General features: G+C 41.4%; 1 protein-coding gene across 2 annotated transcripts; it reads right to left on the bottom strand.

Annotated features, from left to right (window-relative positions):
* Positions 1–1180: 1180 nt before the first annotated feature.
* Positions 1181–23731, bottom strand: LOC148648120 (neuritin-like). Of its 2 annotated transcripts, none has more exons than XM_088607978.1 (3): positions 22498–23731; positions 9376–9523; positions 1181–6776 (listed from the first exon to the last, which is right to left on the bottom strand). In XM_088607978.1, exons 1-3 carry the CDS (start codon positions 22547–22549, stop codon positions 6545–6547), a joined length of 432 nt encoding a protein of 143 aa, XP_088464104.1. In that variant the 5' UTR covers positions 22550–23731; the 3' UTR covers positions 1181–6544. The 2 variants fall into 2 exon arrangements, with proteins under 2 accessions (XP_088464104.1, XP_088464103.1); XM_088607977.1 differs by having other exon boundaries at positions 9376–9526; positions 22498–23728.
* Between the last annotated feature and the right edge of the window lie 281 nt (positions 23732–24012).

The raw sequence follows: 24012 nt of genomic DNA on the forward strand, positions 1-24012 counted from the left end.
CGTGGAGCTCTCCTGTAAAGCAGAACTACCCAGAATGCACTGTTGTCTGAATTCTGGACTGGATTTAATCAGTTTTGTTCATGTAGTGAGAATTTTGAGTTGCTGGAGGCTTCTTTCAATGTAACATATCATAGGGAGGCTGGAATTTACATTAATAGCTGGCTCTTATCTCATGAGACCTTGTATGACAGCACATTCTTCCTCCCACCTGAATGTTCTAAAAAGGGACTATCCAACACAGTTCCTAGAGGTCGGCTTGGTTTTTGTATGTACCAAACAAAATAACCTAATGATCAAATTATTGTTTCAAATGAATTTTTCTTAGAGATGATTGTGGTGCAGTCACTACAAAGCGCTTTCAAGCAAGGAATGAATAGTTTTATTTTCCTGATCACTATCCAGTTAGACCAGTTCAAGGGGTGATTGTGCAGTGTACATTGCTGGATCCTGTACAAGCCTTACTTATGTTAAAAGATCAGTCTGCAGCTGGTGTAGAAAAGTATAACTGGTGCAATCAATCCTGAGCTGAAAAGATGACCGAGAAAATTGAAACAGAGATCCGCACACTGACTGAATCATTAATGTCAGGAACCATGAACTGTACTTTGTGGTGAAGGGGTTAGCCTGCAATCAGAAGACAAACAAGGCATATTTCACCGCATCTAAGCATGGCTGAGGCTGAGCGCACTGGCAGATCATTGATGGGGTTGCAATTATAAACAGCATGGTGTTCATTGGGATTATAAGAAGATGTTGATCCACAATGTTGCATTTAAGCAGGTAAACGTATACATAAGATCTATAATCACAGATGCCAGGTTAGACTCTCAGCTTTTAATAATGATGGGACCACTGTTAATAACTAAAGGAAGAAGGTGACAAATTGCATCAGGCTAATTTGTATCTTGCACAGTATAGGGTAGTTTGGCTACTGTTTAACAGTACACTGACATGCAAGTCAAAAGCTGTGAAAGATGCCCTGTAATTCCTTCCACTTTATGACATTAAAAAGCCCTTCTTCTCCTCAACTCCCCCTAGGGACAAACGATTTATTGGGTCCCTTCATGTGATTTTCAGTCCAATGTGAATGTGGTTTTTAATCTCATGGGATATTCAGATTGATAGTGTTCTGGATACTTAGAAAGAAGACACAGAAACTTGCAAACAGGATGCCATCAAGTTTTGTAATAGAAATATTTAATAAATAGATGTCTTCTTTAAAGATTACATTTAAATTTTTATTTTACATTCATCAGCAATTCCTCAGGAAACATTGCTGTTGTGTAAGTAATTTCAATAGCAATCAGAACTTGTAGCTTCGCTAGAAAGTGGTGCAGCATCCTTTTTCTGATGTAGCTTTTTCTGCTGCAGGAGTTTTTACCCATTGTTTCTAATTCCAGTAGCCAAAACACAGCATGAGAAACTGGTTGGACATAATTTTAACCATCCCCAAGCTATCATCTGATCTCAGAGCATTGTCCAGCACACCTATTCTAATCTCAGAGAGCTAGCCTTGGCTCACTCTTAAGTATTACTTTAGAAGTGATACTTCTTATTGGCCCTGAAAATTCAGAGGGATTTTCTTAACAGATTGTGTTGTATGGGATTTTGTATGCATACTGTATATATAGGTTTAAAATATAAAATATAATAAATGGAAATGTTTATTAAGATATTCTTAAATGTAGAAATATAACACGAAAATATATTTTTTTCATTTTTTCTTTTCTGAATACACTGCATTTTTCTTTGATTTTTTTAGCAGCTGTCAGGGGACATAAAAATCTTTGAAGACTTGGCAGAGAACACACAGCAAAACATTTTCTTAGTGGTCAACCTTTTCGGGAGCTGATTACAGGGACCAGGGGCTGAACTGAGCTGCTGCAGCAGCAGACTTCCTTACATATTATTCCTCACGACCAGCCCTTGGTATTATGACTTATCTGAAGGACAAGGAACAAGGAGGGTAAGACACTTGTGAAGTGGTAGCACAATGAACAGTGAACTGATTGCAGATCTGAGGCTTGAACCATGACCATTTTGATCAAAGGCCATCCCATTCAATGATGAAGAATAGCAGCAAAATCTACTGTCTATCAATCAGCATCCAGAATTAAAGAAATTCACTTGCAGTTTGGGAAAGGTGTTCTTTGGGTTTAACCCACAAAGATGCTCAACAGATACTGTAAAATAGCAAGGGGAAGTCAGTGCTAATGACAGTCACTTGCTGGTTTCTCTGAATAGTAACCTGTAACGTATGGTTCTCCTTTTAGTGTTCTCTGTAGAAAAATGGGCTTTATTTTAATGTACAGGTGTTTATGGTTGAGGCTATGCGATGGCCAGTCTGTTAGTTTATTTTCAGGTCAGGTCCTGCAGGTCATTCCTACAGATCAACTTGCACACTCTGAGCATCTCCCTAGAACATGAGGACACCCTGTTTCCTTCTGAAGGTCTGCACAGGCCACTGCCAGCTTTTCCCATGGAGGGTACTGTGGGTCTCTACTCCAGCCCCGTGTTCCTCAGCTCACCCACACAACAGAAAAAGGACAAGGCACCAGAAAGGACTCTATGTATCTAACACTTTTCAAGACAAAACCATGCATACGTCCACATTAAAAGAAACAAAACACATACTGTAGTTCTACAAAATAATAACCATAATATCTGGGGAAAAAAGAAAATCTCACTTCTTGGCATTCCACACTTGGGAAGACGAGGGTACTTGGCATTATGATAACTGTAATGCCAATGGAATGCACAGCTGGGAGCTGCCACATATAGACAAGCACTCTAGTGTGCAGCTAGCAAGTGCTCACACTCCTGGTTTTGGAGCTGTTCACCTATCGGATTCAGTGTTTACAAATGTGAGTTTTTTTTTACAATGACTATGAGTACAGTTGCCTGAAGCTGATACTGTACAGTTTCAAACTGGTGATTAGAATTTGCAACAGAAACACTGCACATAACAAGTCTACTGACACATAGCAATGTCTCCAGGACTGACAGTCCAGATGTTACCTCGGTCACTAATAGTCATGACTTGAAATGTTATTATTATTGCGAGATTTATCATCTAATTTCAAATGGACTGCTCCATACCTGTATCTTCACTAGTATGGAAGATGTGGGAAAATTTTCTCATCTAGAAGATCTTTTAGAGGCTAACTTGCATGAGTATCAGATTGAATTTACTATACTGTATATGTAAGAGATAAGCTACATGGAATCCCTACATGAATTTGACATCTTTTAGAAATTAAATAAAGGAAATGTGGAACCGCAAACCTCATTCTGGCTGTTCTTTTAGAGCAATATAAAAAGGGAAAACTTTTTATCAGTGTTCCATTTCACTGTATAGCTTGATATGGAACTGGCAGAAATACCAAATGTGCTGATTAATAAAGCCCTTTATGAACGTGTGCCTGAGGTAAGTTTTGGCTTCTGATATCAGCTGAAATGGGCAGTAAGAACAAATGTGTGGGTAGATATAAAACAGAGCACCATACTGCTAGTTAAACCTTTATCAATATACACAGGAATATAAAATAAAGGTGAAAATCAAGTTTGAATTGGACACGCATCTACTGAATATTTACTTTGATACAATAACCACCTACTTTTGACAAAACCCTTACACATCTAACACCAAAACGCCAAACAACATCTGGTAGCACAGCTGGATCGGCCCGGTCTGTCTCAGGGATCCTCCTTTCTAGTTCTCCAGAACCTTGACTAATGGTTTTCACTTGAGCACCTTTTTAAGTTTTTTTAAAGAATGAGTATTGCCAATTGTTTTTTTATGTAAATCTCCAACTGGGATCACTGCTGCGACTCTTGTATCAGTACAGAGGGGATTAGACTGATCATCGTGCAAGTTTGTTCACACTACAGTCCAACAGCAGGGTTAAACATCAGATGCAGGACTATAAACTGTTGCAGCTTACATTGATATCAGGCCAACCCACTGCTATGAGCAACACTGTCCAGTTCCTTGGCAAATCTCTCTCAGCGTCACCTTAAAATGTAGCCCAGATTTAAGGCATCAATCTCTACAGGGCTTCTCAAACTGCAGATCTTCCAGTCCACTTCATTGCATTCCTGTATTGAGACCAACTACTTATTTCTAGAACTAATTTCAAGCATTTTAATTTAACAACTTTAATGTAACAGTTCAGTTGTTGTTTTGTGTTGGATTTTTTTTCTTTTGATTTTTATGCATTATATTAATATCAGGAAACCAAAGAACAAGAACTAGTAGCAGAATACTGTTCAATCTGTTCTGCCATTGCTGGATTAGTTGATTGTTGATTCCGTATTAAGTGTCTAACCAACTCTTGAACAGGCTGCTGATTAAAGATATTCAGCCACTGGTGGGAATTGAGGTGTATGAAACACTTTCAAAATAAGCTTCACTGAAATAAAAACCAGAAGACATGGGGTTCTCAGAAGACTAAGACTGAGGAATCCCACTTCTACAGAATCACTTTGCATTTTTTCACTTTGCACCAATTGGTCAGCCTGTAGATCACAGCCTTCTCCCTCCATCCTAATATTTTGAACCCAGGCTTGTATTACTCTAGTGTTCCGAGACCTGTGCTAACCATGCATGTGATCGTTGACTGAGACCCTGCCTATTCTGATTTGTTAAACTAAAACCATGTGACTAAGTCTAGTAGGAACAGTGAATGAAACGTCCACAGCTATTTTCGTCCATTTCCTACTGAAGAGATTGAAAGACTGGGGATCACACTGTGTAGGGGAAGGAAGGTGGCACTGGCTGTAGTCAAACATCAAGAAACAGCAGGTCAATATTTTCTGTTTTTTAAATAGTAAAATGGGGCAAAAAGCAACTATTCAAGAGAACAGAGTCTTCTGGTTTTCTTTTGTGTCAAGTTCTCTTCTCCGTTGAGTCAGCTGTTGTGGCAGTTCCTCAAGATTAATGTGAGCACTGCTTTTAATAAATCAGTGAAGAATGATCAGGTTTTCCAGGACTAGACCCAAGGATTACAGCTGTAGCTGTTCCGCTTACAAACATACTTATTGTAAGAGGATGGGTTAACCAACACCTTGACCATGAGTGCCAGTGTAGTGCATATAGCACGCGGTGATCATGTCTGACCAGGATTTGAACCCTGTACCTTGTAAGCATCTTACAGCACCCTAAATTGTAAATAACACTGTAGCAGAGCAGGGGTCTGCCAAATTAAAAAGTAAGAGTCAACATAAGAGACTTCAACACCATTGGGGAGCTTGAGGAGGTGATATCACTGTACTAGTCTCATCTTACTCATGATGAGACCTGTCACATGTGTCTGCAGTGTTCACAGCCTCATACAGCAGCTCCGGCTGAGGTAGTACTCCTTCTGAATATGACTTCTGGGGTCTTCTCCCTTCCCCTCTCCTCTGAATGGTCAACAGGAGAGGGGGAAATACATATATAGAGGTCATCTGTAGAGATTTCGTTCGCATGAAAAACAGTATTAACTGCAAAGCCTGCAACCCCATGTCTTTCAGTGACCATTGTTTAGAAAAGGACTCTTGGTTTGGCTTCTGTCTTCCATCGCCTTTACCTCCCAGCCATTGTGAACTGATTCTGTTTGGGAACCATCTCCCATGAGTTCAGGGAAAATGATTGTGCACCCACAAAATGTTACTGTTTGAGAACATTAGTATGGTGCCGTTGGCTGCATTTGTAGTCATAACTGGTCATGAGAAGGCTCTGTGTGCACATTCAGAACATCTGTAGAATACAGGAGGACAGAAAGGAACACACTGCAGGCCCCTTTGAGGGGGTCTCACCTCCAGCATAGGTGGAGACAGGAAAGGGGGAGTTACTATCATCTACGTTCAGATACTACTGAATATTATGAGCTTTCACAATCCCAAGGAGAATTAAATCTAGGGTCAGAGAAGACTGAACTGCTTACTTCTAACACTTTCACTTTCCCCACAGGTACATGGAAAGTCCTGGTCAGAAACATCTTGGATCTGTGAAGGAACAGGTGAGTGGAATCCCAGCTGATCTCTTCATGTTAATTGGTTGCCAGTTTAGATCTCTGTACGCAAGTGCTGGGTCTTTTTAAAGTGCTAGGGTGCCTATATCGATGGGATATGACTTTTGGAACATTGAACTCTTCAGATTTTCACTCACCAAGGCTATTTGATATGAGGAAGTACAACCATGTACTGTATTTCCTTTTAAACATACAACACACAGACTTCCCCTGGAAAATCTGGATATTTGGTTTCTCTGTACAGGTCCCTCCATTCATAAAAGGGGACAGTATAGAACAGCAGAGAACATGGCTGACTTTGTGAGGAACGGAGCTGACTGTGAGGTTGTGTAGCTGCTCTTAATGGAAGGATCAAGAAAAAACACAAACTGCAGTAAAACAACATACCACATAACTAGCCGTTTTCAAGTTGGAATCCATTCCCCAGATCTACATTCTCCCCCCCCCCCCCCATCCCGGCCAGAAATGACACTCAATGGGTCTGAGAAAGGGCCACACAATGACTGGGGAGTCGCTGTGGCTGTGTGGGCCTATAGTGGGAGCCAAGCCAGCGCTCCCAGGAGCAGCAGGAGCATCAGCAGAGGCAGAGTGCATGAGAGCGGGCCCAGCCCTGGGGCTCTGCTGGGGCTGCACAGGTCAAAGAGGCTCCCCTGGAAGCGTATCTTCTTGGAGTCTTCCTTCAGCGTCTCCCAGATACGCCCCACCTCCTCCTGACACTCCGACAAGGCTGTGGTGGCACACAAGTGGAATGCCTCCCAGTGGCTGAGAAGAGAATAGCAATCCATAGTCATCTATTTAGAGCAGAGCACAAAATCAGCAATTAACTTAAGTTGTTGGCCCTGAGATCTTATTCTATTCGTGGACAATCAAAGCTGTTTAACACTGCTGTTATTCCTCATTGCACATTGTTATCATTTCAATGAGAGTATTTTATTTTCTAGAACAACAGTAGGCCTGTTAATTGATATTTATTGGGTACACATCCACAGGGGCTCACTGATCATACTTTTCAAATACATGCCGAGTTTCACTCCTTGGATTGAGAGTTGATTTGATTTCACTTCTAGAAAGAACACTGTGATAAGGTACTATCTCATGCCCCACAGTGTTTGGTACAAGCCAGTAAAAATAAAGAAATTGTGCACTTACCTGTTAGTTGATTCATATTGTACATTGCAACAGCAGGCCAGGAAAATAAAACATGGAGGAAACAAAGAAAAAAAGGTACTTTTGAATATTTTAGGTTGTTTGTTCACTGCAGCTAATTCCACTCACCTGCATTCAGAGGCAAAACCACTCATACAGAGTCAGAGTCTTGTGGACTGCTTTTTATATCCATCAATAAACTGGTGTTTAACATTAATAAATTACAATATTTGCACAAACAAATTATTAAGAACTTACAAATGACAAAAATAGCTGTGTGGGCATCTATGTCAAAACGGGTGATTTTTTGTGTGTTGCTTTCTAGGCATAGTTATGTAAAGGAGTGATGTGCCTTTAAGAGACTTGTGGGCGGAGACACTGGGCGGCGATTCCCATATAAAACGCAGGAGCTGAGCTCTGCTGGGGAAAGAGAAGGTGCTCTGGACTGTGACTGGCTGAGTTGAGCCTGTTTCTGGCCCCAGGTGACATCACAGACAAGTTCCTTGAAATCAGAGGGCAAAGTTTCAAGATGTGATCTATTTCTTGCAGAACATTTCCATATACAGTATATGTAGAGAGTAATTATGACAAAATTGTACAGCTGCTTTCCAGACCCTTTTGACCTTTGCCACTTACCAAAAAAAATGTCTCTTTGGGTTTGTCAGTACCTTTTTTCTGCAATGAGATTTGCATTTTTTAAAACGTTTAAGAATTTAGAACTGAATTTACAAATCAAATGAGATTACAGCCAAAGCTGTAGCAGTATAACCAGCACTAAGGGATTAAATGTTCAAAGGTTAATTTACATTCCAAGCAGTTTACCATCAATGCTCTTTCAGAATTAATTCTTGGTGTGCAGTTTTGTTTTGAATGTTGTGTAATTAATAATAACCTAATAAATTGGGGGTTCTTAATGAGATTGATTTCTTTAATACATTTCTCTACCAAAAAATGTATACAAATCATGACTTAAAAACAGTGGTCATGAGAAATACATTAATAAAACTTACAGCTGTCGAAATCAGACTATTCCCTTGTCCATCTTTTTGGCTAAGATTTCTTTTAATGCTCTCTCAACTTTCTTTCCAGATCCAACTCCCAGTTATCTCCCAAACTACAATTCCCATAATCACCTGGCTTCCAATGTGTGCGACTGTGCTCCACTACGGATTCATTGTGTTGGGCAGACCGTGTGTAGTGAATGGAAGTAATGATGAAGGAGCCACCCCAGAATCCACTTTTGTGAAGAATTCAGTGACCAGCACCCCCACTTCTGCACCAGCCTCTTCTAGGGTCCCCCAGCTTCCTCCAGGCCCCCTTATTAGATTCAAGGGGAGAACTACCCTTGGATGAAATATGGATATACTGTTCATACAGTATATAACACACAAAAGCCGTGCAGATTTCATTAGCACAGCATCAAACACATCAATTATCCTACTCTCCACCTCCAAGCTCTCTTCCTTCCTGTTATAATGCAGGATTTTCTCTCTCAGTGCAGCTTCTCACTCTAATACCGTCTTTAGTATTCCCCTGCACAAACCTTAATTACCTCCTAAATACTCACTCTGTCATTCACCACACTGCCTGGGGCAGACCCAGTGGCCCAACCCACCCCCCGCCCCCATCTCTGCTGAATCCCCCAGTACACCGTCCAATCCTGTCAACCCCGATTCCTGAACATGAGCTGGCCATCTTTGCGGTACACCCCTGGGGGGGGGGAAGCCATCTGTTTTTAATACTGTCAGGACTGAACTGCATTCTTTCTGCACTAAGGATGTGTGGGTCAGAAGTTTTTCACTGGATGATCAGCTGACTAAAATAATTATTAATGAAGACATGATACATTTGCTGGTTGATCATCTTCCTGTTTTACCCTTGTCACACACATGGGTGATGCGCACTTGTTCTCTGACCTCAAAGTCAAGGGCTGTCACAACTTCTTTTCACCCAGGGAATTCAGATTGACTAGTGACTCCACCAACAGCGGGACAGTTGTGCTAGTTGTATAAACAGCTGCAGCCAGCCACCATGTGTATACTCTCCTCCTACACTTGACCATCAAGTCCAAAACCATGCTTGCCGAGCTGGTTATGTAATATTTGGACGGCCCCCAGATTTCAATGAAAGACATTGACCGTGGGTTAATTTCCCACAAAAAGGCATCGGCTTCGTAATGTAAAACCTCACGTCTCACCCACGCCTCTTTCCTCACCTGCAGACGGCCTGCACTCCCCGCTCGCTGTTCTCGTCCTCCTGGTAAGTAGCCATGTTGTCTCCCAGTTTGAGCACGCAGTCAGAGAAACCCTTGTAAATGTTGCCACACTTCACCTCTGCTGACACTCCGGCCACTGCCAGGAACACTGCTGGGAGACGACAGGCTCATCAGCTTGGGGCACACCCACACCCACCCAACCACTCACATACCCACACAGACTCACACACACTCACACACAACCACTCACACTCTCACACACCCACTCACACACACCCAACCACTCACACGCTCACACTCACACACTCTCACACACCCAACCAATCTCTCACACACTCAAACACTCACACACCAAAATGCGCACACATACCCTCACTCTCCAATTCATACTGTAGACAGGGAGCTGCACAGATGCTCTAAGAACACACACATAGAGAGTAAAGATATGTTGTTAAACCTTGAGAGACAAAGAGTATAAACGCACACAAATTGATTCAAATGCAAACATAGAGTAGTAGTAATATTGCTAAACAGCTTTTACATAAGTTACAATGACTAGCTGAAGAAATAAAATGTATTATTGGAAGTCAAAGATAATTAACAAACATGGCATGGATCACAGTTCTTTAGACCACAGGTCTACAGTTCCTGGGTAAGGGCATGGAACAGGATACTCCTCTAAGGACCAGAACCCCTCTCACTGTCCCTTGCTTTTCTTCAGGAGCCACAAAGATTGCACAACTGGTTGTACTTCTCCTAAAAATCCTCCAGGACCGCTGAGATATGCTGTAGGTACTTTGCACAAGTATGTCCTCATTTAGAATACTGATTATTGTTTTGCTGCTCTGGAATCAGTTCAGACAAGTGTCACGGTACACACCCAGACTCAAAAGAACTGATCTGACAAGCTAAGTGGACAAAATCTTTTTTAATCTTGAATTGGGTTATCAGTAAGGAGACCTAATTCAAGTATTCAGAATCCTTAAATGACTTGACACTGTTAGTCTTGGGGACACTTTCAGAAACAACATGAAGGGTAAGTAAGGGGAAGGAGATAAAGAGAACGGAAGGCATTTCTTTACTCAAAGGGCAGTGGGAGTCTGGGACAAGATACCAGCCTTGCCCTCCAAGCGAATATCATCACCTCTCTCCCGAAAAGTCTGGATCATGGACCTTGAAATGGATGAGCAGTTGCCAACTTTGTGACGTTTTTATGAAGCATTGCTAAGTGGATGGTATTGCACACAAATAAAAGATGTCTGACAGAGAGACTCTGCACTCTGATGGATGGTTCACAAGCTTCTTGTCAAAATGTAGGTCAGCTCCCACCCTGTTGCCGACACAGAGATTTAATGAAATCCCAGATCATTCATCCATCCATATCTGCTTTCTTAACAAATAGCAACGAGATACTTCAAAGTAAGTTTTATTTTTTGCAAGCAGTACACCCCTTTTATGGCTGTTTAAACAAGAAGAGAGCCTGTGGCTGGCTGGAATGAAACAGCTGTAAATAATGCAAAGGCCCATCGGAGCACTGTGTCCACACACCATTCCCAGTCCCACAGCTTTCAGCAGCCTGAGCAGAGAGCCCCGTCCGTGGAGCCCAGGAGAGGAAAACTACAGCCAGCACAATCAGCAGTTTAGAGAATTACACAGGGCTTAAGGTATGTCTGATAGCCCAGTCACCAATATTACAGTCTGCTGCAATCTAGAAAACCAGTGAGCCTCCTGAGCTTCCCATCTCATTCAGAGTAAAAAACAACGTGTTTCAATAGAGAACAAATCCCCACAGCATCAGTTTCAGGTCCATTTTATACAGTAAGTATCAGTTTTCTGAATGAACATCTGAATCAGGGCCTGTGTGAGAAACGAAGGTGAACAATTCCGTTCTGCCTTGTTACAGTACGCTCTTCATTGTACTTGGTGTTATCTTCGTGCCGAGCCTGCTTATTGAAAATGGCTGGGATATGCATTTGCTTAAACTAAAATTATTTATATACATCGTTTCCTCATAAGGAGAAGAACACATCCTAGAGGTTATATGGTCAGTTAAACAACACACGTTAGTAGTTTCCTCTTGGTTTTCACCTTATGTGCTCTATATGTGTAAGAGTGTTTCACAAAAGCAAGTTAACACATGGAACTTAAGATCATAATTCAATATCATCACATCGCTTTCAATAACCCTCATCCAATTCTGCGCCATGGTGGCCCGAAGTCTTTCCTGGGAAGCATTGGGCACAAGGGCACAAGGCAGGATACATCCTGGATGGGATGCCAGTCCATCACAGGGCAAACACAGACACACACACACACACACACACACACACACACACACACACACACACACACACACACACACACACAACAGGACCAATTTTACAAAAGCCATTTAACCTACCCGCATCTCTTTGGACTGTGGCAAGGAACTCAGGGAGAACATACTGTATAAACTCTGCACCCTGAGAGTTGAACCACTGTGGCACCCTATTTATTGATATTATTTTCCTTGTTCAATAATGTCCGCATTAAATAATTAAGGAATTTAGTAAAGTGTTTTATACAACTAAGGCCTGGTTTAATGATGGGAATAATGTGGTAACACATCACTTGAATGAGGCTAACAATCACCTCAGCTCTTTCAGAAACAACATGAAACACATAACCCCACACATCCACTGTGTAAATATTAGAGGAGCACAATTATTCATAATGGTTCCCTACAAGCAAAACATCCAAAAACTAAGAGCAGAACTCCCGATGTGAATTTTTTGTTGTGCTACTGTATAGATTTTACGTATGTTGTTTTATCAAGCTAAGTGGTGTTGAAAGAGGTATGATGGTGGTTTTTATCATCCTTCATGTAAAGTGTTATCAGTGCTTTAAGACGATATTCATCTTTCTATAGCGTTGGTCTTAATTCCTGCAATTTATTGTACTACAAACTTTATTACAATGCCATCTTCCTTTTACTAAAGAAAGGGTTTTTTGTTTTTAACCAAAATGGCTTTTGGATGATTTTAAAAAATGGCACCCCGATTATGGAGTTAATTTCATTTTTATTTTTTTCAGGAAAAGAAAGATCTTCCTCTGAAGTGTGAATCCCAGCTTCTCCTTGGTTTCCACAGTAACATTACCGTGAATGTTGCAGCAGAAATTAAAAACAGAAGAAGCAGGCAGACACCAGGAACAACCAGGCAGGAGGGAGGAATAATCACTCCAGCTCTTTACAGCAACAATATTCAAACCCAGTGGTTCTGGTTTCCTTTGTAGGCAAATCATTTACATAAATCGGGTCCACGAGGCCCTGCAAGGTCTCAGGAGGAGTTGAAAATGCCAGCCCACCAGCAGTCTGGGGCAGTTCCACTCTTGAGCAGATGCATTTCAATATACTTTATTTAATTAATTAATCTGGGGTCTAAGCAGACATCACAGGAAAAAAAAAAACATTGTAATGTGCAAATGCTATACAAAATCAGAAACACAAGGCAGGGAATTTAAAGAGAAAACATGATAATCCTGTGCTTATTTGAGGGGGAGAAGAGTACTCCATACTCTAAAAATGATTTACAGACTTGAATAAGGCACTTTCAAAGCAATACTGCTGTATTCAATTAATATTCACTTCCTGTAACACTTCCTATCCACAATTTCTCATGACAGACCCTCAGCCTCTCAACTCCTTTGAAGGAAAATGCCACTTGCTTTTGGGAACGCAGAGGAACAGGAGGCAGGAGCTGGAGCTCATACAATAAGCCTTCTGGACACGATCTCTCCATCTTCAAATCCAGAACAGAGTGAAATGATTTAAGAGTTTTTAGGACATTGGCCCTATTCTCTTAATCCCATTCCTTGCAGGTATTTTTGCTGCCTTCCCCTGATAATTCATCACCTCATTACTTTAGTCTCAGTTTTGTCATTTGTTATATTCAAATGAGCCTCTCTCTCAGGAAACCTCTTGGAACATTTCCTGCAAAGTGTGGCGAATGTGAGTTATTGCCTGGCAATCCTTCCCTTCAGAGAGTACATCCCTATTCCATCCCAGCAGCAGAGAGAGGACAGAACGAGTGGATGTCAACTTCTCCGTTCTTAAGACACGTTTCAAGAGGCATGTCAAGAAAATGTCCAGCAGTTGTACCAGCAAAATGAGAGGATAAATAAATAGGGAAATGAGATATAAGAGGTGATGGTTGATCTACAAGGAGCCGGGGATCAGGTGTTGCTGGACAATCAGATCAAATGTCTTTCAGGTGCAGGGTGATTTCAGAGTGGTGGTCAGCACTTACTCATAGCAGTTTACAACATTTTTTACCTACAGTCTCCTTAAGGAGGAAGGAGGAGTTTGGGCTTTAGAAGCTAATTGATTTAAGGTCAAATGAGTCCAATCACCTGATCTTGACGACTAATTCTTTCCAACCCTTTCTTTCTAAGCTCTGGTAGCATTCCTGAGTAGCTCGTTCCAGGCTCCCACAGACTTATGTGAAAACCTCTTCTAAAAATAACAGACTGCTTTCCTTTCCAGAATTTAATCAGTTTAATTTTCTCAAGACACACACAAGTGACAGACAATACAGATAAATTATTTCTGCAGAGAAGCGGGTGTCCCATTTTTGTATCTCTCAAGAAGGCAGATATTCTGTGGAAAAGTGGGGTGTATTTAACAGTTTGGCTTAAACGGCATTTACATTCTCCTCACTGTAATCTCACACAAGTGTTTCAGAACATCGCTAACAATTCTACTGAGAACATCAAGTGTCTATGAATGTGAGCAGTTCTGTTTGAAATGGAAAATGCTGTTTATTGTTGAACTCAACCCCAGTGATGTGTCAGTCAGTGCCATCTGGAGTGGACAGTACACACAGAAAACAAGGTTAAAATCCAGCACAATCACAGTGACCACTATGTAGTAGAAGACATTCAAGTAGGTAGCTGTGCTAGCACGTATAGGCTGTAAAGGAACAGGTAAAGATTTTATTTCCTTTCAGCATGGAATAAAGGAGACAATACTTCAGCTATGGGGCCTTGACACCTGAAAAAGGCTCAACAGCCGAAATGTTGTCTCTTTTCTTTTCCTTTTAGCATGAAATAAAGCTTTACCTCTTACTATGTGGGTAGTGTTGACTCTAAATTGCCAGATACTAAATCCCCACCTACCTACTGTATGCCTACTAAAATATGCCTTGCATCAAACATATCCACAACTACACTGTTTCCCCAGACAGACAGAACTCTTTTCTAAGTTTTTACCGGGATTTTCAGAAATCGGCTAGGAGAATGTTTTTAACAGGACAAAGCAGAAAAGGCTTTTGAGAATCACCTTGCAAGTGCACAGTACCATGAATAGCAGAGATGAGTCAGAAGCAGGTACACTGTGATCTCAAAATTAATTTAGGGCTGCTCTTACACACGCTGTTACTGACAAAAGATAGAGGAATGACATACCAAATTGCGAATCATCATTCAGCAAACACGAAAAGTGAAACTGAACCAGTTTGGGTAGAGCTTGGGGAGCTTAGCTCCAGAAACCAACACAAGTACTTTTTCCAATCAGATTTCACACTGCAGCTTTTAAATTTGTCAGTCTTGTGTTGTAATAGCAATGGGAATGTACAACTATAGCCAATAGACAGTTTAGGTCTATGTATAGTATAGACAGTTTATAGCCCCCTGTCATTATCGCTTCAGCTATATCCCAATATATTTACTATTCAGCGTGCAACTCTTCTGCGACATTCCAAATTTTTGCCATTTTGCCATTGGAACAATGCTTTCTAAATGCCTTGTAGTAAAAATACTGAGCAGTCACCAAACACACACATCTTTATTTACAGAACCAACTGAGTAAGCCCACCATCTAAATTTTCTGTAGCCCAAATTAGCATAACACATCAGGCAGCAAAAATGACTGCCCTGCCGCGGCACACTGCTAATCCCCGCACTCTTCATCATGGTACCGCTAAAGGGGTCGCGAAGCCCCCTGACGTTTCACCACACAGAGAGGAGGAACTGCTGATGAAAAGGTCAGCATCTGCTCGAGTCCTCACCCCGAGGAATGCACCACAGAATTTCTGAAATTCATGCCGAGATGCCGTCCGCCGCTCTCCAATTATCGTTTCCTGTCCTGTACCTTTACTCTGGCTTTCTGAATAGTTTCGCCGTGTCATATTTTAAAATGGTGGCGCAATGGTTAGCGTTGCTGCCTCGCACTGCTGGGGCTCTAGCTTCAGTTCCTGGGGTGCTAAATGTAAGGCGTTTGTACTGTATGTTCTAATGGATGGACTAGCGTCCCATCCAGGGTGTATCCTGCTGTGCGCCCAGTGCTTGCTGGGATAGGCTCTGGCTCCCCTGCGACCCTGTATTGGAAAATGGATGGATATGAACAGTCAAGGTGACATGAGTGTTAGCATTCCTGCTTGATATCTCTTGAGTCGTGGGCTCAGAGTGGAGTGAGGCACCAAACTGAACCCAGGGCCCCAGTACTAGTGCTAACCACTGCGCCAATGTGCAACCCCGCAACAGAAAAATTCAAATTATGTTCTAGCACTGCGATGGCAGAAAACTGTGATCTACAGCTTCCATATTTTGCACTAATGTAGGACCTAACATGAATTCATTATATAGACTGTGCTTTACTCAAGACATTATTGCTCAGTGGTACTTTTTCTCAGTCTCTCCCAGTTGCCTTATCTTTCCATCCTTTTGTATTATTTTTATAAATGCTTTTTGTATTGTTTTCATTAACTCAAATGAACAATGATTTGTGGACTTTCAAAGGTGATTGAAACATACATGCTTTGTGTTTCACATTTTCAGACAGACTATGAAAGACTGGGGAAAAAATCACACACATTTGTACCAATGGATAAATAACTGTGTCTACATCCACCTTCTTACAAAATTAAGAAGCCATTGAGTTTATATAAAATAACTTTTGTTAAATTGTGGAGTCCTCACGCCATTTTCAGGTGTGAAAATGGTCACAAGTTACTAACCCTTAAATTTACTTTTAACAAGTCCATATGACTTTTGAGATATTTTCTCAAAGTTTGTTTCAACATTCATAGCAATACATGCAACACACGAAAATCGTGAGGTTCCTAAATTGTAAATTTGTACTTCTTGTGTTGATCACTATCTTCTGTCCTAAAAGCTGAAAAGCTGGAATGCTGAGGTGCCATTCCAGTGGATTAAATCACACAATTTAAGGACAGAGCCTATCCCAGGACAGGTAGCCAGCTGCCATATCACCCTGCAACTCGCAACTGGCAACCCACTGAAACTAAGCAGGTGTGAGCCTGGTCAGTACCTGGATGGAAGACCTCCTGGGAAAAACTAAGGTTGCTGCTGGAAGAGGTGTTAGTGGGGCCATTTGGTCCATGTGGGTCCTAATGCCCTAGTATAGAGATGGGGACACTATACTGTAAACAGGCGCCGTCCTTCGGATGAGATGTAAAACCGAGGTCCTGACTCTCTGTGGTCATTATAAATCCCAGGGCGTTTCTTGAAAAGAGTAGGGGTGTAACCCCGGTGTCCTAGCTAAATTACCAATCCCTTTACCAATCCTAATAATCCCCATCTATAAATTGGCTTCATTACTCTCTGCTCTCCTCCCCACTAATAGCTGATGTGTGGTGAGTGTTCTGGCGCACTATGGCTGCCGTCGCATCATCCAGGTGGATGCTGCACATTGGTGGTGGTGGAGGGGAGTCCCCATTACCTGTAAAGCGCTTTGAGTGGAGTGTCCACTCAAGAGTCCCCATTACCTGTAAAGCACTTTGAGTGGAGTGTCCAGAAAAAGCGCTATAGAAGTGTAAGCAATTTTTATTAGTATTATTATTTCCTGGCTGTGGTGAGGAACTAATGTTTTGAAGAAAGTATTTACAGCCCTTCCAATAGTAGTGACACTTTTGGTGTAACAGCAGTACATGTACTGTATATGGGACCTAAAGAACTGTGGGATTGTCCAAGCTCAGAGAAACCAGTTCATTACATTTTGTGTTACCTTTTATAGAGTTCTTTAGAAACCCAAAGCAACTTTATCAAACAGTAATTTGAGAAGAACTATCTGTATGAATCCCCTACATTATCTTCAAACAGCAATGAATCATGGCCTGACCAGCTTTATCAGTTTCCCATGAAACCACAGGTTCTATGCAAATAAAGGCCTCCAATCCCACAGTCTTTGGTTCTCATTACTGACCACTAGCAAAGGTACATTACTGAACACATGCAGTAGAAATACCAGTGACAACCAAAAACATGTACTGTATTGTGAAAGTGAAGACCATATGTATATACAGTACATGTTACAATAACAGGTAATTCAACAATAACCCATCCATCCATCCATTTTCTAATTTTCCACTTCCAATACAGGTACGCAGGGGAGCCAGAGCCTATCCCAGCAAGCAACAGGAACAAGGCTGGGTACACCCTGGACAGGACACCAGAACCTCACAGCGCACACGCAGACATGCGCACACCAGGGTCAATTTTCCCAGAAGCCAATGAATCTCTCAGTACATCTTTGGCTTGAGGGAGGAAATCGGAGCACCCAAAGGAAACCCACACAAACAGAGGGAGAACACCCAAACTCCATGCAGATAGCACCCAGAAACTGAACCCCGAGCTCCAGTACTGGGAGGCAGCAATACTAAGCACTGGGCCACTGAACTACCCGTTTAACAACGATGAAATCCCTATAAGGACTAACCTACTGACACAGCAATTGTAGTTAGAGTAGTCTGTCTTTGAATCATCGATTTAAGCGCTCTTATCTTTATTCTTATTATTATCTAGCTGAATGTTTACCCGAATAATACCCAACATCAGTAACGTGTCAGACAGGTCTATCTCTTGGTTGTCGGGGATGAATAACTCACTGAATGATTGGTGGCCCAGCTGTCAAAGAGTACACCCTGGGGTTTAATCACGCCTGTTCTACACCAGCTTGGACCAGAGCTACCGTGACCCGGCCGCTCTCCGGGGACTGCGCTCGGAACCTCCCGCCGTGCAAGTTTACTCCAAAGGCGGTGCGTGTCTTATCTGCCCTTAGTTGGATTTTATGTTTTTTAAATGTACTTGCCACAACACGGAGTGAACAGCATTCGTTGAAGTATAGTCTCCTTTCGTCCAGGCACCTCTTAATCGTTTTCACAATGCTTACAGTATGGACATCTTCATTAAAAGAAATCCAACAATGACATTTTGATTACATGATGTTGCGTGTTAAACTACACGATTTCCTTCCAATAATCACATTTTATGTGTCTATATGTAAAATCACTAGTCGCATTGGTGTTATTTACATTGGATTCATTTAGTATTTTTGACGAAACGTGTAATTTAACCAAAACCTGTTTACAAAGAATCTTGAGCTCTGTCATCGAGCAAACAGCAATTTATACAGTAATCAGTCATTTGCGCCTGAAGATATCTAGTGATTTTGTTAAAACAGACTTGCCCGCTGTGCTGAAGTTCAGTACTCAGAGCTTTTAAATACACATTTTATTTTACCGGTCTAAGAGGAATTCAAACGAAACGTAGGATGTAATAGTCCGTTCGATTTGTTTCACTGAAAAGAATAGTGAAGTCACTGTTAATTGGATGCTTTATATGGGCATTTATAGCCTTCGGAACAAATAACACCGAATATATGAGGATAGTTTAAGTACGAACACTACGAGAAAATAAATATTGCCTTTCGTATTCCTGCGCTTCAAATGTATTGATATAGGCCGTTTTGTATAAATGTTTAATACCCGTTTCACATTGCAACATAACGAATGGTTCATGTTTCTAAAAAAAACGTAGTTAATGACATTTTAATCGACAAGCGGAGAGTCCCATTAAAACGTCAATGTAGTACACAGCCCGATTAAATATACGACGTGGAAGGAAAAAGTGTTCTAAATCAATCACACAACAGTCTCATATGGACTTGATAAAATATGTATAATTATGATTTTATTAGATCTTTAGGAAGAAGATTACAGTATGTCTTCGTTTATCTCCCGTTTAATTAAATAGATCTACAGTATATACCGAGAGACAATGCACTTTAATGCTTATTAATTCATTTATAATATATCGATAGCAAATCGTGGTCTTTTCAATTAAAATTGCAATGAGCATTGTTATTATTGCTAGAATAACAAGGGGGAAGTATTTTAGTGTCAATTTAATTCCAGACAAAGGCGAATAAAGGCAATGCACGCAACCTGCATTAATATTTAATTCGGAACTGTAGTCTTCCCTAGATTAATAAGATTTATAATGGACTCAACATTCATTATGTTATTTAACGTGTTCAACTAACGTGTCTGCGATCACCCCTGACGTAAAGAAGCTTATTACACAATTAAAACGGCTCATCCGACTGATGGCACAACACTTTCGATTCACCCCCAGTGAAAAACTGCAACGACAGAGAGGAAAATACTCTCCGGTTATCATTTGTAAAACAGTTAGAATTGACACAGCCGAGAGGAAACAACGTGAAACCAAGAGTTAAGAGTTAAGAAATTGCCTGTGCTGAAAACCACACGGAGCGGTCCTGGTTGTGCGGAATTAAACAGGAGCAGGTGTGGAGAAGCTAATATTGTCACTAATTTGACACAGAAAATTCCTGTGGGAATGAAGATAGCAGGAAGAACAACTAATAGCGATCAAACGCAGAAAATCTTGCTTCCGTGCCCTGTGTACTAGCTCCCGACAAATCATTCAAATCTGAGCCGTGCGAGTCACACACTTATTAGCGAGGCTTTTAAACAACAGGAACCGAGCTGCAGGCTGGGCGCCAGACAGAACACGCACTGCTTGGTTAGGGCTTATTAAAGCACAGCGCTTACAACCACTCTGACATAAGGGCACCAGAATAGCCAACGAGCGCTGCTTTGCAAACGGGCCTAATTGACCCATTGGTGGATTGTGAACCATACATAAAAACCGCGACAGATGGCACACAGCACCTAGGATGCCAAAGAAAACGCAACTCCTCCAATCCGTTCTTTCGCTTCAGGCACGCCTCACGGATTCATGGAGTCAGTCTGATTTACACCGACGACGAACACGCTTCGACCGTTTCCGCTGGCTGCACAATAAATAATACAGATTGGCACAAACGGAAGAAGCATGAAATGCGATTTTCACAAACCACTAGAACTTTAGCGTGTAAATTAAGTTACCAAGAGAAAAAAAATAGGCCGCTTCATAATTCTGCAAAGGTTCCCGATTCACATCAGCACGGGTTTTTTTCACAAATAGTGAAAAAACGGAATGTCTGCTCCAGAAGCTCCCTTTCTTTTCTCATAACTTATAGCGTAAGGCACCTGAGCATTTTAAAACGGAAACAATTTAATTGCACTGTAAGTATGGCGAGTGCTATGAAACCCTAGAATTATTTAGGCGGATAAAGAAGATGTAAAAATGCTAATTGGTTTAGGTTGAGAGGTCATTCTTGTTTTAGCACGCTGTGTCGATTTTAAGGAACATCCTCTCTTCAAAAACGTTGATTAACAGATGGTCAATCAGATGGAAATTGATTACAAAAGTCGAACGCACGCCCCGATTTTCAATCCTGTAGAAATGGAAATTCTAAAGCTCTTTCTAATCAGAGCATGCTTTCGTTTGTTAACCAATAAATATGTTGTCTAAGAGAGGAAAACAATTAAGTTATAAGATTAAGAGCACAGAGTTGCCTGGTTCATGCGGAATTACCAATTAATCGGTGTTACAAAATCACTATTACCACAAGGAGCTTTCTCCTCAATACCACCACACTTTTGATACAGTATGTTTCTGGTCTGGTTCTCACTTGAACCCCAAACATGCATTGATTTTATTATGTTTTATTTCATTACACGTATTCGATCCGTTTTGAGCCATTGTATTAATTCTTCCAATCTAGTCCAAAAACGGGACTTCAGAGTCGAACATTTCTTCGTGACTTTGAGAAGAAAGTGATTTGACCAGGCAGATCCCAAGTTAGACCCGTGCGCTAACACCACACGCGGGCCTAGAGAGATTGCATACAGTAATCAGCCTTACAAACCATGGTTAAGAGGCGCTTAACAATATGCGGCAATTAACGTGAAAAACATGCTCTTCAGGCGTAGTTTATACAAAGATTTAACACAAAATAACACATACAATTTGAGTTCCAATCTGTAATTCTATGTACGCATTCTTTTTGCGTTACATTAATTTTTTTCCCCCAATTTGAACGAAGAAATTTTAATGTACATCACCGAAAGGTTGACTATGACCCAAGTTTAAACTAGTTAGGACAGTGTTAAAACACTACTTACGGAAAGTGTTAACAGGGAACAGTGGCTGAATTTGTGATAGTTTACTTAATTTGTGATTGCGATAACACTGCTTTTAAAAGGACACGAAATGAAAATGAATAAATATTCAAGATAGAATTTTCGCTTGAGATTTTTAATATTGAATAAAATAAATAATGCTTCCCTTTCCCAACAATTCCAACAGGCCGTCTCCGTAATTTAATTTTTTAACACCACGGGCCGGTAATTGAAAGATTTAGAGCAAAGGCCAGCAAATTTATGCAGATACGAAAGGTTGATTATATGAAAAGCACACACCTTAGACTGCTAAAGGCAGCAGAGGATTTTTCGATTTCGGACTCTCTTGCTGAAACAAAAAGGCGCTTGAGAACGAGGCTTTAACAATTAATGGAATTCGTTTCATCACGATATACACCCCAGTAAACCGTGAATTATTTAATGCCGAAAGAGTCATCGAAAGACCGATGTTTGATATGGGCCTTGCATTGATTTTTTTTCTATCAAATGACGAATTACACGAAGACGCACGGATTCCTTTAAAGACAGTGCTGCATAGACAGCCTGTATTTCTGCCTCGACGCTGGCACCCGCCCCTCATACTGCCTCTCCAGGAGCCACTTTTAAAGGATATCATAAATATTTAATATTCTGCCATTAATAAAAAAAAATCATAGTACTCGAATGTTCTCTCCGGAAAATCTAAGAACGACAAAACTCTAATTTCCCCTCCATATAAAGATTCCTACTGTAGTATATATAATTTTGAAACACAAAGCAGTGTTTTGTTTTTTTAGCGCAGTAAACTTGCTCTTACCTAATGCAAGGACTGCACTTAATGATGAAGTCTCCGGCGTCGTCTGTCCCATATCCTTTCTTATTACCGTTATTTAAATCCAACTCGCGGTGCACAGCTCCATCTCGGAAAATGTAACAAAACCGAACATACTTAAAGATTTAAAAAAAACAATTAAGCGGAACTACCGATAAGCGAGTTTAAAAAGAAAACCCTTCGACCATTCGCAGGTGAGTGACAGAAGTGAGTTGCAGGGAACTTGTCTCCAAAGACTGAAAACGGACCGCAAGACTTTGCTCCATTCTGTTTTCAAGGGAAACCCTGAATCTTTCCTGTCTTTGCGCACTCTCTGCGCTGCAGCAGTTTAAGTGTCTCTTTCCCTCGGTGAAAATTTACGCACTTCGCTGTCCTTCCTGGAGTATTCCAACGCCTGCCACGCGTTATTCTTGTTCATCTGTAGCCAATGCTGCAGCTTTAGGAATTACACACGCTTTTGTCCCTCCACCGCCTGACACCAGGCTTTTCCCATTTCCCCCTTACATTTTAAGTTGAAAACAACAGAAGGATTAAATACAACACGTAAAAACCATGTAAATTCGCTAAGTCAATTAACGCGCCTCTTTGTTATAGCCTAATAGGCTTTTATTGTTCTTTAAAAGTCAATTTTTAAGAGCGATGTTTGCATGTCAAGGTTACTGGTATGAGTAGCTCTCCGCTGAAATCCTAAATCCTCGTGACGTCCTCGTATTTTTTGTGCAGTGCTGCAATTTCCAGCGTTGTCACCGCCCGGGAGGTTAATTTTGTCTCTTTTTTTATCTCGCTTTTGAGTGAACTGACGGCGCGAGTGTGAAGAGTCAGGGTTACTCTCGCTGTGGGTTCTCTCCCCCACATGCAACTTCCCCCCTCCTTCCCCGTCCGTCTCTCGACTTCCCTCCCTGTCGGACTCCGGAGATTGATTCCTTTGAGTAGATTTTAATAATTTATCTCATCCTTCTGCCACAGCAAATGCTGCAGAGGTCTGAGACGGCTACTGACTCAGCCCTCTTTCTCTCCTCACCTACCCACTCCTGTCCTGTCTTCGCGAACAAGGAGCTCTCCTTTGCCTCACAGCCCCGTTACACAGGGCGGTTGCCCCGCTTCTGGTTCACTACGCGCTTAACACAGGGGCCGGCCGCCGAAAGCGGAGGCGGTCAGTATTGAGCCCTGGCGCTAAGTCACCACCTCCGGTCTCTCCCACCTTAATTGAAATGTAAGAGGTGGCAGAACGGAACGTTCACCCGCTGAACTCGTGTTGCTGCTTATTGAAGCCGCTTTAACACAATGGCATGTTTTAGATCACATACACAACGAGACAGCTAAGCGCTTTGCATTTTGTATGATGTAGCTTAGATTGTATCGGAATTGCGCCTACATCTTTTCCATAGTTTAAAGAGAAAAGAGACGGTGATTTTATTTATGTTAAACGAAGTATTTTCGTACGCAGTTTCTTATTTTAGTTCCAGAATCTATGCACTGCAGTGGTTAGACATACAGTAG

Source organism: Lepisosteus platostomus, chromosome 15 (assembly GCF_059453375.1).
Source record: "Lepisosteus platostomus isolate fLepPlt1 chromosome 15, fLepPlt1.hap1, whole genome shotgun sequence".
NCBI classification, from domain to species: Eukaryota; Metazoa; Chordata; class Actinopteri; order Semionotiformes; family Lepisosteidae; genus Lepisosteus; species Lepisosteus platostomus.

Bases quoted from the DNA above. Each gene is read 5' to 3' on its own strand.
- LOC148648120 (XM_088607977.1), bottom strand. From the start codon at position 22,549: ATGGGACAGACGACGCCGGAGACTTCATCATTAAGTGCAGTCCTTGCA. The intron at 9,527-22,497 runs GTAAGAGCAAGT...GTCGTCTCCCAG, and splicing joins AAGTGCAGTCCTTGCATTAG to CAGTGTTCCTGGCAGTGGCC. The intron at 6,777-9,375 runs GTGAGGAAAGAG...TTCTCTTCTCAG, and splicing joins GGAGTGCAGGCCGTCTGCAG to CCACTGGGAGGCATTCCACT.